The sequence below is a fragment of the Pelodiscus sinensis genome, chromosome 1 (assembly GCF_049634645.1).
Source record: "Pelodiscus sinensis isolate JC-2024 chromosome 1, ASM4963464v1, whole genome shotgun sequence".
Taxonomy (NCBI): Eukaryota; Metazoa; Chordata; order Testudines; family Trionychidae; genus Pelodiscus; species Pelodiscus sinensis.
The window spans coordinates 113917241-113934921 of NC_134711.1; the positions used below are offsets into that span (position 1 = coordinate 113917241).

General features: G+C 41.7%; 1 protein-coding gene across 2 annotated transcripts in view; it reads left to right on the plus strand.

Moving 5' to 3' along the window:
- Positions 1-17681, plus strand: part of PIK3C2G (phosphatidylinositol-4-phosphate 3-kinase catalytic subunit type 2 gamma) — a 383327-nt gene that overhangs the window by 205113 nt on the left and 160533 nt on the right. For both annotated transcript variants that reach the window (XM_075897745.1, XM_075897746.1), the window contains one exon: positions 4651-4745. In XM_075897745.1, coding sequence (XP_075753860.1) covers positions 4651-4745 — 95 coding nt within the window. The remainder of the gene's footprint in view (positions 1-4650; positions 4746-17681) is intronic.

A 17681-nucleotide genomic window follows, 5' to 3' on the forward strand; every position in this document is an offset into this window, starting at 1 on the left:
GCTTCCAAACAATCCCAACATTCTATATCAACCAGGGATCATGTATCCTCACCCACAGTTTCGCACACTCCATCTCAAGGCGTGGTAGCTAGATGGTTCACGGGCATAGAACTGCAGTGCTCTCAACAAGTCCATGATGTCCTCTTACAAAGCAGAGCACCTTCAACAAGAAAAACATAAATGAGCAAATGGACTCGATTTGTTCACTGGGCAACCTCTCGCAACATACAACCGCAAGATGCTCCACTTCCTGCTGTATTGGAATACCTGTTACACCTCAGACAATCACATCTCTCCCTCAGCTCAATCAGGGTTCACCTAGCAGCCACTGCAACCTTCCATGCCGCAGTCTTCACACATCCAGTAACCAAGCAATTTTTGAAAGGTATTCAGGCTCTATACCCAGAGGTGGCACCCCCACAAGAGCCTTGGAACTTATACTTGGTATTAACAACCCTCACAAAATCATTTGAACCCATGATGACATGTTCCCTATTGCCATCTATCCTTAAAGACTGCATTTTTGGTAGCAATAACATCAGCCCACAGAGAGAGAAAGATGCCTGCCCTGATGGCAGAACCACCTTTCACAATCTTTTTTAAGGACAAGGTCACAATGTGACTGCATCCAAAATTCCTCCCCAAGATGCATTCCCCTTTCCATTTGAATCAGACAATATACTTCCAGTATTTTTTCCAAAACCCCACGCTAATGCATTTGAAGCTCAGATGCACACCCTAGATGTTAGAAGGGCTCTCTCCTGCTACATTGACAGAACAAAATCTTTCAGATCCTCTTCCCGACTTTTTGTCTCCATTGCAGATCATAATAAAGGAAAACAAATTTAATCACAGAGATTGTCACATTGGATATCAGAATGCTTTGCTGCTTGTTATTCGCTAAACGACCTACCTTCACCAATTCCGATTCAGGTAACACAAGGGCAGTCGCCACATCCATTGCTTACCTGAGGAAAATCCCACTGCATGATTATATGTGCAGCAGCCACGTGGTCCTCAGAAAACACCTTTGCAAAACATTATGCACTTACCTCAGGACCCCTCCAGAATACCAAACTAGCAAAAGCTGTACTACAAGTGGCATACTAATCTGATCCGAAGTCCCTGTCTCCATAAGAAAATATTACTTGTAGTCACCTGATGTGGAGCACCCCCAGGGACGCCTCTTGATGAAAAAAAGGAGGTTACTCACCTTCCTGTAACTGATGTTCTTCAAGATGAGCGTCCCTGGGGGTGCTCCACTACCCTCATTTCCTCCCTTCTACTTCGGAATGCCCTTATGATAACATCTTAATATATTATTTGCCGGATAGAGAAGGAACTGAAGGGAGGGGGGCCATGCATGCACGATAGTACTGAGAGAGGCTCGCGCGTGCCATGCGCCGCGCATGCGCAGCCCCCAATACATTGCTGAGAAAAATCCATCCTTTCCCTCTCCCACTTCCTGAGAGGCTGTTGCCTGTCACTGGAATTGTGCAGGAGCCCCCTCGGGAAGCGGTCGCCCCTCTCTAGGGCTCTGCCATAGCCCCTGCTAGCTGGCAGCTCCAATCCTGTATCCTAAAAGGACTGAAGCAGAAAGTGTTATGGAGGTCTATGAAAATCACAGATTTCATCGTCTCTGTGACATAAACATAGCCTTATTCAAAGTCATTCTGTGATTAACCAGTAAAAACAGGTCTCACTCTTCTTCTGTCGTTTCCAAATATTGAGCCTCTTAGCTTGTGGCTGAAATATTTATTATTAGACCCTTGCACTTTGTTCCATTGAATTTCCTCTCCTCTCTCTTACTCCAATGCAAGATCGTGCATATCTTCCTGTGTAATGTTCCAATACTCCTATGTATTGGTGGTGCCTCCCAACTTCGTATCATCACCAAGTATCATTAGCACACCACCTACTTTTTGTTCTGGGATCATAAATAAGATTAATCCCAGGACCAATCTTTCAGGAACTTCACTAGAAACAGTTCTCTAGTCTATTAGTTCACCTTTCAGCACAACCCACTGCCTTCTCTCCTTTATCCAGTTCCTTACCCACTTGAAACAATTCCTGTACTAATCCCCGTCTTCTCTCATTTAACTAATACTTTCCTATGTGGTATCATGTTAAATGCTTTACTGAGATCCAAGTATTTTAAATCCACTGCACTTCTCTTATCTGAAGAGTCTGTTTCTTTGAAAGAAGGGAATCAGGTTCATCTGGAAGGATGTATTTAATTGCCTAAACCATGTCCCCCCCCCCTTTTTTTTAAATATAGGCATGATGTTAGCTTTTCTTCAGTTATACACTACCACCAATAGATATATTTATTAAAAATCCTTGGTACAAAATGAGCAATTCCATGTGCCAGTTGTTTCGGTATTCTGGGATGAAAGTTACCTCATGGTGAGCATGTTTACTCTCTTTAAATTTTTCTTCTATTACAGATACAGTCATTTTCATTTGTATACACAGAGGCTACATCTGCACTGCAGAGCTATTGTAGGATACCAGAGATATCCTGAAATAGCTATCCCATGTCTTATCAGCACAACCATTGTTTTGAAATACAGGCAGTCCCCGGGTTACGTACAAGATAGGGACTGTAGGTTTGTTCTTAAGTTGAATCTGTATGTAAGTCGGAACTGGCGTCCAGATTCAGACACTGCTGAAACTGACCGCCAGTTCTGACTTACATACAGAATCAACTTAAGAACCCCAGGCGTCCCCAAGTCAGCTGCTGCTGAAACTGATCAGCAGCTGATTCCAGGAAGCCCGGGGCAGAGCAACTCTGCCTCGGGCTTCCTGTAGTCAGCGCTGGTCAGTTTCAGCAGAAGCTGACTTGGGGACGCCTGGGGCAGAGCAGCTGGGGTGCTACTGGACCAACCCAGCAGCACCCCAGCTGCTCTGCCCCAGAGTCCAAAACAAAAGCCTGGTCTGCTGGGGGGGGTGGGGAGCACACTAGCTGCGCCCCCCCCCCCCCAGCAGACCAGGGACACGGGGAGCAGAGCCGCAGCGGCAGCGGGGTGCCGCGCCTCTGAGGCTTTGCTCTGGCAAAGCCTCAGAGGCGAGGGACCCCGCCACAGCTGCGGCTTCAGTCTGGGTGCCTGTGGTCTGCTGGGGACCGTCCCCAGCAGACCACAGGCACCCAGACTGGAGCAGCAGCAGCGGCGGTTCCCCGCGCCTCTGAGGCTTTGCTCTGGCAAAGCCTCAGAGGCGCGGGACCCCCGCGGCTGCAGCTTCAGTCCAGGTGCCTGTGGTCTGCTGGGGACCGTCCCCAGCAGACCACAGGCACCGGGTCTCAAGGGGCAGCAGCAGCGGTTCCCGCGCTTCTGAGGCTTTGCTCTTGCAAAGCCTCAGAAGCGCGGGAACCCGACCGGTGCCCCTGGTCTGCTGGAGACGGTCTCCAGCAGACCAGGGGCACCGGAGCCGCTTACGAACGGGGCTTTCTCGCCCCGACTTCCGGGGCGAGAAAGCTCCGTTCGTAAGTGCGGATCCGACGTAAGTCGGATCCGCGTAAGTCGGGGACTGCCTGTATAGCGGGCTCGCTATTCTGACATCCCTGTAAACCCTGTTCCACAAGGACTAAGGAACATTTCGGAATAGCAGATTATTTTGAAATTAAAATTACAAAATAAGGTATTTCAAAATTTACTCGAAATAAGCTACACATACATGCCCATGTTCTACATTATCACCCTTATTGAAATATGCACTGAAATTTCCATTTAGTTTTTGTTAAATTTCCTTCCCATCCACATTGCACGGTGACCCAGCCTCATCCCTTCCTTTTTTCTCTTTTATTCATATAATTACCAAAACAAAAAAAAAAACCTTCACCTTTATTTCAATTTCCTTGACAAGATCTAATTCACCTTGACTTTCAATAATTTTCACTTTATTCCTTAATCTTCAGACCTCATTGGGTTTTTTTCTCTGCTCTATCCTTTTTTTCTGTTCCCATAGTAGTCTTTGTGTTCTACATCTAAACTAGTTTGTGTCATTTAGCCCAACGGTGAAAAAGGACTTGGGTGCTGTGTAAATAATGATGAGTCCCAAATTACCCTGTTTTACAACTGTAACAACAGAAGGGAAGCATGGTCCAGTGAATATGGCACTGGATTGCATTTCAGAGACCTAGATACTATTCTCAGTTGTATCACTAACTTGCTGTGTAGTGTTGGCAAGTCTTTTCAATTGCACCTTTTATCTGTCTTGTCTGTTTAGACTTTATATTCTTTCAGACAGGGAATTTCTCTTACAATATATTCAAACATTGCCTAGCACAATAGGGCTCTAATCTCAGTTTGGGCCAGTAGGTGCAATAATATTGCCAATATTTTTTTAAAAAACACTTGTTTTTAATCACAGGGAATCATTAGGACTTTGAATTTAATTTTCAGTGTAATGATGTGTACGTATCACTGGATCAGAGTGAACTTAGTCTCTGCACCTCTATTGTCCTCACAAAAAATATTGACACTAAAGACCTGAGTTGCCTTTGCCCACTGCATTTTGGGTGATATACAGCATCTGTTGGGTTAGCACATTTAATGCATAAATAAATAAAACCTTTGTTGGAACTATTTTGCTTTAAAGGGAATGCGACAGAAAAAATGTGTAAGTGAATGCGTTCCTATATTTGTTAAGGTGCTCAAGTTTGAATGGAGTCTTGAAAGCCCTCTTGTGAAACTTCTGCTATGTCGTTCTCTACAGAGCATCCAAGTTATTCATCAACTATACTGGTAAGATCATCTAATACACCAATTTGTCCATTCCATTGATTGTTACAGGGAGCATTATCCGCTATGTGCACAGTACACACTCGCTATGTTCAAGATCCAGTCAGTTGGGAAAATAGGTTGATTGTTTTGATGCTCATTTCAGCACTGGGTAAGAATGAACTAACTTAAATAAAGGCACCATCTACCTGAACCTGTATCCAGACCCTGAATATGGATTTTATTTTAAAATCTTTCGTTCATTTTCCACAATCCTGAACTTTCTAGTTTCAGCCAGAAATGGCAGGATTGAACTATTTCCAGAAAAAAATTTCCAAGCACATTGAGAGCAAGACCTAACTCATAAGGGAACCCATTCTCGAGAGTTTTCCAATCTGACCTCAAAAATTCAAATTTTTGGATTTGTATCAAAGCCAAATCTTGTAACACTTTCCCATTACTAATCACCATACATTACTGCAGGCTAAGTCCTAAAAGTTCACACTCTGTAGCATAATCTTTCTGCTTCATATAATCTCCTATAGGTTGTACCTCCCTTAACCGGAACTCTCTGGCCTGGTAACATCCATGGTCCAGCAGTTCCCAGGTATAGGGAAGTCGGGCCATGGGACAGGAGTGCAGTGGGGAAGAAAGGGGTGGTGGCTCGGCTGGGAGACCCATGTGGGTGGTGGCTCAGCTGGGAGACCCATGGGGGGGGCAGTGGCTTAGCAGGGAGGAGTGGGCAGCACAGCAGAAAGTTCTGCCCCCTGTGACCAGGAGGTAGCAGGGGTCAGCAGTGGCCATAGAGCTTAGGGCCTGGCCACAGCCAGGGAGTGCCAGCGCAAGCGACAAAGATCAGGGTCAAGCCATGGCTGTGGAGCTCTGGCCCTGGAGCTTAGGGTCTGGCAGCAGCAGCTAGGGAGCTCCAACCTGGGGAGACACAGCCGGGTAGGCAGCAGCAGTGCCAGGCTGGAGCCCAAGCAGGGGACAGGAGTTCAGAATGGGCCATATTGGGAGGGACCACACCTGGTAAATCCCCTTGTTCGAGACAGGTCAGGTCCTGATGGTGGCAGATGAGGATGGTCCAGCCTGTACCTTTCTCTTGTACATTGACTAGATTTTCAAAGTGAAAACATTGGGAGACAGGATTTTTGCATTATGGGAAGGACTCTAGCCTCATAACCTGCCAAACTACCTAAACCAGTAGGCTCAGAAACATACCTCTCACATGTCCACAGTGCCAGCTAGAGCCAGCCTTTGCTTAATATCCTGCTCCATCCCTTTTCCAATTCACCTGCTTGTTCTTCCTTCAGGCTCAGAGGGTGTGTCTAAACTACACTCCTCTGTCGGCAGAGGGATGTAAATTAGACACGTCGAAAGTGCACATGGAGCAGGGATTTAAATATCCCATGCTTCATTTGCATAATGGCGGCAGCCACTTTTTTCCCAAAATGGGGCTTTTTGAAACCCCCCCGGCAGTTTAGAGGGGGCATTTTCAACAGTGAGGAGTACAGGATCTTTAGAAACGGGGCATTTCTGTCAAAAATGCCCTGTCTAAACTGCCGTTTTTTTCTGAAAAGCCCCGTTTTGGAAAAAAGCGGCGGCTGCCATTATGCAAATGAAGCACGGGATATTTAAATCCCCACTTCATTTGCATTTTTGATACGTTTAATTTATCAAAAAAGGGGTGTAGTTTATTTATACCCAGAGATAGGTCATCTCTCTATGGCACATCAGGTAGTGGCCCATAGAACACAATTTGAGGACCTCTGCCGTAGCTACTTAACAGTATCTAGTGCATAGTTTACAGTTGGTGCATTATGGGCATGGCTTATCTTTACCAGTCCTTAATACCAACTAGCTCTGTTTGATGAAATTCCCTGCGAGCCAGTACATGAATCCGTGTGTTATATATATTGTAATTGAGAAGGAAAACAAATCTGTATCAAGCATAAATTAGGTAGGGGATTTTTTGACTAATCTCCTGCTAAGCTGATATATAACCATACAACACTATGGGGTCATAGTGGACCACAAGTTGAATATGACTCAACAGTGTGATGCTGCTGCAAAGAAAGCAAATATGATTCTAGGTTGTATCAACAGGTGTGTTGTAAGCAAAACTCGTGAAGTCATTCTGCCGCTCTACTCTGCACTAGTTAGGCTCAGCTGGAGTACTGTGTCCAGTTCTGGGCGCCACATTTCAAGAAAGATGTGGAGAAATTGGAAAGGGTACAGAGAAGAGCGACAAGAATGATTAAAGGTCTAGAGAACATGACCTATGAAGCCAGGCTTCATGAACTGGGCTTGTTTAGTTTGGAAAAAAGAAGATTAAGGGGGGGACATGATAGCGGTTTTCAAATATCTAAAAGGGTGTCACAAGGAGGAAGGAGAAAATTTGTTCCTCTTGGTTTCTGAGGACAGGACAAGGAGTAATGGGCTTAAAGTGCAGCAGGGGAGGTTTAGATTGGACATTAGGAAAAAATTCCTAACTGTCAGGGTGGTCAAATATTGGAATAAATTGCCAAGGGAGGTGGTGGAATCTCCCTCTCTGGAGATATTTAAGAACAGGTTAGATAGACATCTGTCAGGGATGGTGTAGACGGAGCTTGGTCCTGCCTTGAGGGCGGGGGGCTGGACTCGATGACCTCTCGAGGTCCCTTCCAGTCCTATGATTCTATGAACACACTCACTTCTGTAGTAGTGGGAGGGCTTCTATCCTCTGTTGGTGGGCAGTCATTAGAAGGTGATATGTTTACAGGTCTGACACACCATCCAGCAGTGGTCAAATATATATGAACAGACAACCAAGCACAGTGTCTGGGATCTTTGTCACTGGGGCATGGTTAGGTCTTTGCTCTGAAGGAGGTTCACATATACAGGCCAATCTGATACATTATGTGGCTGCGGGGGGGAGAGGGGGAGAATTGTTTTATTTAGTGGTGTACAGTACAAAAACAAATAACCACTTACTAGGTTACAAGCTCCAAATAATCATAGCTTGATATCCTCTAATCTAGAGTTAGGTCTGTTGGAATATGTACTGTTTGACATTAAAAAACTTAAACAATGAATAGTCTAGCAGCACCTTAAAGACTAACAAAACGGGAAGATGGTATAATGAGCTTTCATGGTCACAACCCACTTCTTCAGATGACTGAAGCTCATGTGATACCATTTACATATTTTGTTAGTCTTTAAGGTGCTGCTAGACTATTGGTTGTTTAAGTTTTTCTAGTTACAGACTAACTTGACTACCCCTCTGAAGCTGTTTGAAATTAAACTTTTGAATTAATCAGTGTGCATATAAAAAGAACCAGGGTGTCCATCCATTCTTCTTATTGATTATGAAGATATAATACATCACAATGTGACTGCAGCTGTCTCTTGCCGGCTGGATATTCCATGTGAAAGTCATTGTACATGTATCTCGTGATTATTCTACATGCTAGTTCTCAGTTCACTGGTTTCTAATTAAAGGGATGGTCTTTCTATTAGTTGTGCAAATCCTGGGATCTGAAAGTCAAGCTGTGTTCTTTTTGTCAGCACAGTAATTCTATAGAATTATACACCTCAAAGCAAAGACTATACAGCTGAAATGTAATAATTCTATTGATAAGGTGCAAAACAGAGCATCTAGATCATTTTTACTGTATGAGCTCAGCAAGTACTAATAGGCATAAAAGATAGTGAACAAGCAATTATGGAGAATATACACGTGGAGAGAAGATCTGTCAAATAAGGACATGCCTTTTTTATGCAGTCACCTTTCTGATCATGCATGCCTTTTAACTGAGACTTTTGCCATTGCATCCTTTAACATAGCTACACTGAAGGAAGTTCACTTTAATTATATAAAATGAGTCCATAAATTGGCCCAATAAATCAACAGCAGCTGTAAAAGTCTGGATGGTTACACCAACCAGGCTCCCAAACACACTGAGGTAGATCATCAGCTGATGTAAATTGTCACAGCTTCTCTGAAGTCAGCTGAACTACAATATTTTATATTAGCTGATGCAATTTTCCAGTATACCTTTGCTACTGAATTTTCACTTGGTAATATAGATCTACAAAGTGCTTTTTCTGTCCCTGCTTTCCTACAAACTCTTTGTACGTAACCAAATCATCTTCAGATGTTACATAATCTGCAGGATATAATCTTCCTTGTGTGCAGCAGCTAATCAATCTGTGGTAATGGTATAGTGCAGATGCCTGTCTGGAAGAATAGAATTCTGTGTAGTCAGATTTAAAAAGGGGGAAAAAACACAGAAAATTAAAGATTTTTGAATTATCGTGTTTCTTCCTTCATTCCAACTAGTAGTAGCAGCCTGTTCATGTCATCAAACAATGATTGCTTCTCAAGGACTTTTTCCCTGCTGCTGCTGGTTGGTAATTAGAGAGCTCATCAACCACTGAGAATAAAGCTTTAAATGTTTTGATTACCCAGTCATGTGCTGGTTGCAGATGTGAGGTGAAATTTACCAAGAGCCTTCATAAGTTTCATATTTGAAAGATTCAGATGAGTCTATGATTATTTCTTGTAAGTAATAAGTCATGAGTTGCCATTTTTCCAGTATTAACAGCTGTGTCCAAAGATGACACATGCTACCTTAAAAATATCCTCTGAGCTAAAACATGGCATGCAACTTCCTAATCGAGGAGGAAGGATTCTTAATCAGTTATACAAGTAACCAAAAAAGTTAAATGTTAATGAGCATTTGATATTTCTAAGCTTTTCTCTTTCTCAGGTTAGTAGCTCCAACCACAATGTGAATGTCCAAGCATGTGACCTATTTTCTATTTCTGTCCGCATGAACTCCTGAGTCCTGCTGCCAATGGTTTGTCAGCCAGGGATGATGATGTGTAGAGAAGAAGGATCCGCTTGTGGCTAATGATTTAGACTCTTGGCCACCAGACATCTTTGCCAGCTCTGCCACAGAGTTCATATGTGACCCGGGACAAATGATTTAATTTCCCTATTGCCCAGTTTTTCCATCTACAAAACCGGTATAATAACCCTTATTATCCTTCTTGTCTACTTCAACTGTACACTCTTCAGGCAAGGACTCTTTCTCAGTATTTGTATCTATGATGTCCTCCACCATGGGATTTAATCATGTTTGGGACTTCTGGACGGTCCTGTAGTACAAACTACAATAATTAATAATAATGGCACCATGTATAGCATTAATTTCAGTTCATGCTGCTCAGACCTGCCTTCAACTCCGTAGTCCTTAGTTGTAGAGGGGAGCATGCTGCATATAGCCCAAGCTCTTTGCCTATGCTCTTTCCCTGCCTTGACACGCTCTTCCAGACCCATGGAGACTCCACCTAAGAGTATTAACCTCTAGGTTTTATAGCGGGGGGCGGGTGTCTTGCAGTTATTGATCCTTTCCAAAATGGATTCCTAATTTTGGACTCCTAAGTACATATTTAGCTGCCTAAACAAATGGTCTGATTTTCAAAGGTGTTTAGTACCTACAAGCTCATGTTGATTTTAATGAGAATAGCAATTTTGAAGATTAGGCTTCTAAATTAGCCATCTAACTATGGATACAGGATTTAGGAACCCATATTTAAAAACTGTACTCCTTGCTTCACCAACAGCTACCCTTTCTGTATAAACAATACCAATTCCACCTGCTTTTCTTCCTTTCTGGATACATTAACGGGAAACATTCATTCTGCTTCATACAAAGAAAATGTTCTGCTTCTGTTTTACACTAGTAAAATACTACTGTATGATATTACTATTAAAATATTTTTCTTCTTAAATGAAAAACCTGAGTAGTTTTCCAGGTAATAACTTTTGTGCAGAAAATTTTAGAGTAATGTTATGCTTTGTATTAATAATGACTTTTTTCTCCTTTGCAAATGAATTCCATTTATCTCTGCATTTTAAAGAAAATAGATAATATTGTATTTTCTTAATGTTTAATTTTGGTTCATTTGAGCTGTTTGCCAAATTAGCAATCAAAGCAATGTCTTACAGTATGTCTACATAGCAACATTATTTCAAAATAACAAGCATTATTTTGAAATAACTTAGTCCGTGTCTACACAGCAAGCAGTTATTTAGAAATAATGTTGAAATACTGTCAAGCTGGAGGACTGTTTACTCCAACGCCTATAACCCTCATTGTACGAGGAGTAAGGGAAGTTGGAGGAAGAGTGCTCTATTTCGAAATAAGTGCAGTGTAGATGCTCTCAATTTCAGAATAAGCTATTTCGAAATAAGCTACGCAATTTACGTAGCTCAATTTGCATAGCTCAGTTTTGAGTTAAGCCCTGCTGTGTAGACACACCCTTAGAATCAAGTATTGGCAAAATTTATGGGCAAGATATCTATCTTTTTTATCACGATAAATGTCATTCTATTTTTAAATATTCCAATATAATTCACAATATGCTCTTCCAGAATATTTTATAGAGAGAGATTTTAAGAAAATCTAGAGATCCTGTGATGCTCTTTCAAGACTCAAGTAGAGAAGTCAAGTGAACAAACCTTCCGTGCTTCGTAAACTCTCTTCCAAGTCCAAAAATTGTTCCTCCAACTAGGTCACTGTTAATGCTCCTAACATCTTTTAATAGCAAACTAAAGAAAACATTGCTCAGTCATGTGGCTTTTTAACAACAGTTGAGCTACTAAAAATAAAACTGATATCATTTCCCTGCACACACCCCTAAGTAAGAAGATGTGGCTGGCCTGTAATAATGTGTCCACTCATCATCTGCTAATATTAATGTTGGCTAATAAATGATCCGACTTTTTTCCATAAAAGTGAATTATAGTATATCTGGCCATTTAAAAAAGAGTTCTGGAATAATAATTGGTGAAGAGTGACAAATGTGCAAACACTTCGCTGACTTGTTCGTTTGAAGGTTATTGGGCCAAGTGTTCAGCTGGTGTAAATCACTATAGCTCAGTCTAATGTGCCATGCCATCTTACTCTGGGTGTGGCTCTTTAACTCCACCAGTTGAAGTGAGGGGGTAATTTACTCTACCGCCAACACTTTTCTCAAGGAGTGAATTATTTTGCCCATGTTTCTCAGGACGCTGGTCACGAATGTTGTCAGTTACCACATCTCTATATATTTAAACTTCTTACTTTTCCATTGTAAAGGAATCCTTTACATGGAGCACAAAAATTGCCCTTTAGCAGAGTCCGTGTCCAGACATTACTTAAGTCCCACATAAACCCTATTTTGAGGTCTTAAGGCTTGTCTACAGGAAAATTAAAGGTGTGAAATTTAAAGTGGATTAATTAAACTGCATTCAAACCCTGTGGGAACAGTTTCATTCAGAATTAAAGTGAACTTGTGGTCCCATTAGTTCATGTTAACAGAGGAGAGTCCAAGCCAAATGTGAATGAACAGCATTGTGATCTGGCACATTCAGATTTAACCCAGTCAACCCTTGGTCAAGAGCAGGAATCACTAAGGGAGAGCTGGAGTGAGTACATGGTGGTGTGACTTAGCGCGAAGGATTGAAACACCATTTGGATTTTCTTGCTCTGTCCCTTTGTCATGACAGAAGAACAGCTAGCCAAATTTCCAGTTCCAATCAGGGGCCAGAGGGTGGGGGCCTAGGTCCCGTGGGAACAAAGTCCTCCATGTCCCCTAGTTCAGAGCAATGAAATGCTTTTCCTGCATGAAATGAAACTGTCATACAATGCATGCCTTATTAATTTAATCTTTAGCTACACAGTAAAAGATTTAAAAAAATCCATGTATATTGATTCCCTTACACTGATCTCCTGATATTGATTTCCATGCATTAAATTTGGAATTAATACTTCTAGTCTCTATGCCGGTACTTTAAACTATAATTTAAAGTAATTCCCGAATAAAAAAGTAATTTGATTAAGTTTAAGATTCCATGTATTTTATCCTTGTTAGAGAAGAACTGAAATTCCAGCTTCTCTGTGGGATATATGCAATTCACCCTTTTCCAATACTTCTCCATGAAACTTCAGTGTAAAAGGAATTTATTTAGTATTACAAATTTGTAGAGATTCTATTTGGAAGCTCTCTGGATCCAGGCATTTTCCTCACTTCAGATGAGAAACCTGTATCAAAATTTTTGCTTTCTCGGTGAGCTAATTCAAAAGAAAGAAATGTTAGAGCATTCTTATTACAAATCAGTGGATGGGACTCAAACTTCAAAATCAGTCTTAGCCACATATAAGACACTACTAGATTCTGATTTCTCCCTTCCATTATCATTAAGTTCCAGGTGGCTGTGACAGACACCAGGTTGGCAGCTGCCACAAATTTCTATGATGTTTAGTTCGTCTCTTAGCTGCAACTGTCTCTGCATCAAAAATCAATCTCTTGCTGACTAAAAAGATAATGTAAACAGTACGTGAAGTGAAGGCCCTATGAAATCGTTGTCCCATCCAACATCTTTTAAACTTTCTTTGTGGTTTGAGTCTGGAATAAGCTGTGTTGGGAAGAAGGGACACTTGGTTAGCTCCTGCAAAATGCAAGAAGCATGGTGGTAAGTAGCTCCTTCCTCTAAAAGAGTGAACTCTGACAGCCTTCTCTGCATCCAGAAAATTACTCTTTTTATTCCTGCTACTCTTACATGTATCATTTTCAAAGTTGGCTTTCATCCAGCTTTCACTCAGCTCTTTGCATTTGAAGACCTTAGCCACCCTATTGTCTAGCAACCTGTGGATCAGTTTCTTGCCTGTATGGAGCTCTGCTTTTGACTGCTTTTCACAGGCAGCAATTGTACCATATGACTGCAGCATTTGGCTGGGTCAACATGTGGCTAGGAACATGTTTCTACATATCCTTACTTTCCACAGTGGAATTAAATATCAGGAAGAAATGTTGTGGCCAATAGGGATAGGTCTACACTGAAAAGAAAACCTAGCAGCTGACCCATGCCAGCTGAATCAGGCTCCCAGGCCTCAAGCTACAGTGCTGTTTAACAGTAGTGTAGACTTCTGGACAGTCTGAGCTCTGGGACTCTACTGCCTTGGGCTCCAGTCCAAACCCTAAAATCTACACTGCAAATAAACAGCTCTTTAACCCACACAATGTGGGCCCAACTCATCTGGCACAGGCCAGCCACAGGTGTCTGATTGCAATGTAGATATACCCTAAGATTTGTGACTGATCTTCGGAGGTAAGATATATGAACAGGTTTCATTGTAGTGCACCATTGTGAATGTTTATCAACTTTGCTACAGTGCTAGATGCTTGTCTTTTTAGAGCAAAGGAAGAAGAGTTCTCCTGAAGGCTGACTGTACATTTGTGACTTGTTATCCAGCCTGAATTTTATTTCATGTAATCAAATAACTTGCTGGAACTTCATCGAATTTTCTGGCTTGTAACATTCTTCAACTAGCCTAGTTCATGAAGAAAGGAGAGTGTCACTATTCTTTTGCGTGCACGCTCTTTAGACAGAGGCACAGGACTATATGAGCAAAAGAGGAATTTACAGCACAACCCTGCCTCAATAAAGCAAAGAGAATATAGTAGAGCCTCAGACCAAAAAACATCAGAGTTACAATCTGACCAACCACACACTGCATTCAGAACCAGAAGTATACAATCAGGCAGCAGCAAAAATAAAGGGGAGGGGGAGCAAATACAGTACAGTACCATGTTAAATGTAACCTACTAAAAAGATAAAAGAAAAGCAGAATTTTTCTTCTACATAGTAAAGTTTCAAAGTGGTACGAAGTCAATGTTCAGTTGCAAACTTTGAAAGAACCATAACCTTTTATTCAAAGTTACAAATAACCTCCATTGCTGAGGTGTCCATAACTCTGAAGTTCTACTATAGTGTCGTTTACTTCAGGAGGGCTAGAATGTTGCCCTCTGCATCCAGTTTTTATGTTAGGGAAATTTCTGTCATGTGAGTACAGAGCAAAGTACCTAAGACTTTACAAAGTGTAACAGAGCCTGATGGAACAGACTCAATAGGAAGTTTTTTAAGACTCTTGGCTAAATTCCCCTGCAGCAAGGAAGTTGGCCCTCAGTTCTTTTCTTTTCAAAATCGTTAGCTTGCGGTTTAATTCACCTCTTTGAATTTGGGATGGAATATATGATAGATCGTTTCATATTTTGTCAAGGGAAATCTATTGTTCACTGTCACTTAGTATTGATCTACCCCCATCAAATTTTACTTGCACTATTTGCAGGAAGGAAAAAAAATCAAGGAGAGTCTTGGTTCTGTAATGTCCCAAAACTATTTAAACTCTAAGCACACCTTCCCTTCTCACTTTCTTCCTCACACAAACTCTCTCTCACAGGAAATCAAAGGCTGCCAGTTGTGCTCATTTTAGCTAGCTTTTAAGTATCTTCTCTGTAAGAGACAGAGGCAGCCTGAGCCACAAAACCTGTATTTTACATTAATTACATTTATCTTAATGATGCCAATCCAGCAATACACTTAAGTATCTACCTAATCTTAAACACTGGACTAATCCCTTAAAATTATACATCTTCTTAATAGCTTTTTTGGATTAGGGCCAACATAAGAGAATTATACCAAAAAGACAATATTGGTTAGACCCAGGTTACATTTAGACTGAAATTCAGGTTTAAGGTCTAATCAGAACTATGGATCAAGTTTAGATGTGTATTTGATGGTGTCACAATCTAATGTGCTAGTCTGGTAAGACATCTCATTCATTTGAACTGTGAGCCCTTTAAGAAACCCTTTTCCCATTTCAAATGTGACCCAGAACCAAAAGTGTAGGGGAAGATTCAGATCCAGGTCAGAGCATTTGAACATGAACCTCTCGACCACTATCACCTCTTCAATCCAAATAATGTGGCTTTGGTTATGGATGATCTCTAATTATATTAACAATAATCCCATTAGCCCCCCTGTTGTTTTGAGGCAGTAGTCAGATTACCTCGTGATCTGCTTCTCGTTTTCCACTCACTCAGGAATTGGATTGTTGCCTTGGAAACCAGAGGGATAATTATATTATTACTTATTTATGGCTTATCAATCTTCTCAGACTTTTGTTTTACAAAGAGAAAACATCAATCAGAACAGAGACATTTATTGTGAATGTAAAATGACCATCATGGCCAGAGGTCACTTTGCAGTACCTTGTCTCTGTTCCCCAACAGCAGGTGTTTCTTAAACAATATCCACGCCTCCAATCCAAAAGTAATTGAAACCTGTCTTTCTTGGGGCTCAATTTATTTTGTCCAGTGGTTACACATTGGCTCATCATGCCCCCTTCAGTGTGTGTGTCTCTGTCTTCCATAGATAGGGAGTCACCCATCCCTCCTTCTCAGAGCTGAGTCCCAGCTTTCCCTGGCTCAAATCTTTGTCACAGCTTCCAGAGCTGCCCCCTCTTTCCTGTGTCTTCCTGCTGTAATTATAGGAGACACTTGTCCTCCATCAGGCCCCCTCAGAGTTAATGAGGTACAGACAAGCTGGAGCCATTCTGTCCATAAAAGGCCCATTCCATCCTGCAGTGGTGAGGAATACTCTTTGTCTATTTATTGTTTGATTCTGACTGAGCTCTTAGTTCCCTAGATCTTAAAGTTCTAACTCAAAGAAATACGCTAAGGCAGTGTCTAGATTACATTCCTCTTTCAACAGAGGGACGTAAATTAGGCACTTCGAAATAGCAAATTTCCCGTGCTTCATTTACATAATCACGTAATGGTGCTCTTTCAAAAAAGTGCTATTTCAAAAGTAAAACCTTGGTCTAGACGCAGTTCTTTTGAAAAGGGAAGGCTTTTTGGAAAGATCCTGTAAACCTCAAAAAATGAGGTTTTTTTTTTTTTTTAGGTTTACAGGATCTTTCTAAAAAGTCTTCCCTTTTTGAAAGAACCGTGTCTAGACCACGGTTTTACTTTCGAAATAATGCTTTTTCGAATGCCCCATTACATGATTATGCAAATGAAGCCCAGTAAATTCAAATCCAGGCTTCATTTGCAATTTCAAAGTGCCTAATTTACATCCCTTTGTCGAACGAGGGATGTAATCTAGACACAGCCTAAGAGATATTTTAAAAATTCAGTGCTTCCTTTGATCTCTTTGAGCTTGCTTTCTGTTTGGGCTTTCTGTCAGGTTTGAAGAAAGAGCTAGGACTACTGGCTGTACTGCTCCTGGGGAAGTTCTGTGACAAAAAAAAATAAAAATCTCTGGGCATAATATTTTAAAATTCTGCATATTTTATTTGTCAAAATAACCCAACATAACCCCATCAGTTTCAGTTATGTTGGTAATTTATTACAAAATTCTTGTCAACAAATACATCTGTGTAACAATATAGACCACAAGAAAGATTCAGGAAATGGGTTTTGACAAAATGATTCCTTACTAGGCATATTAATACAGAACTTTGAGTAATAATTTATTTAAATTACAGCACAGAAGTGTATTTCCCTCAGCCCTTAGGAGGAGTGCAAGGGAACTGGATAAAGGAGGAGCTACGGGAGAGGGAAGTAATTGCTGGGAAGGAGCTTAGATGTGAACTTGGAGGGCAGTGGTAGTTGCAGAGCCTCACATATGCGCACCCTCGCTGACCCCTAGTTTCTCTTATTCCATCAGAAATGTCTGGATCTGCCCCCATGTGGCCCAAGTCTGTTTCCCTGTGCTCCTACCCAGCCACTACCCCTCCCTCATCCCCATGTGTCCTGTACCCTCTCTTAGTCCCCCATCTCTCTGCCCTATCCCCACATGTCTGAACCCCCCTATCTCCAAGTGTCCCTGTACCCTCTATCCCCAACTGTCTGTACATCCCTTCCCCATGTGTTTCTGCACCTTCATTCAGCCACCCTTATGCCTATATGTTCCTGCATCCCCATTCAGCCCCCACTCTGGTCTGCTCACCCTAACCCTACTCAGTCCCAGTCTGTGACATGCCCCAGCAGCCCCATGTGTCCCAGGCTGTCCATATCCTACGCCTCCTGACCTGGCTCCAAGAGCTGTGAAGTATACAGATTCGTCTCTTCCTTATCCACAAGTGG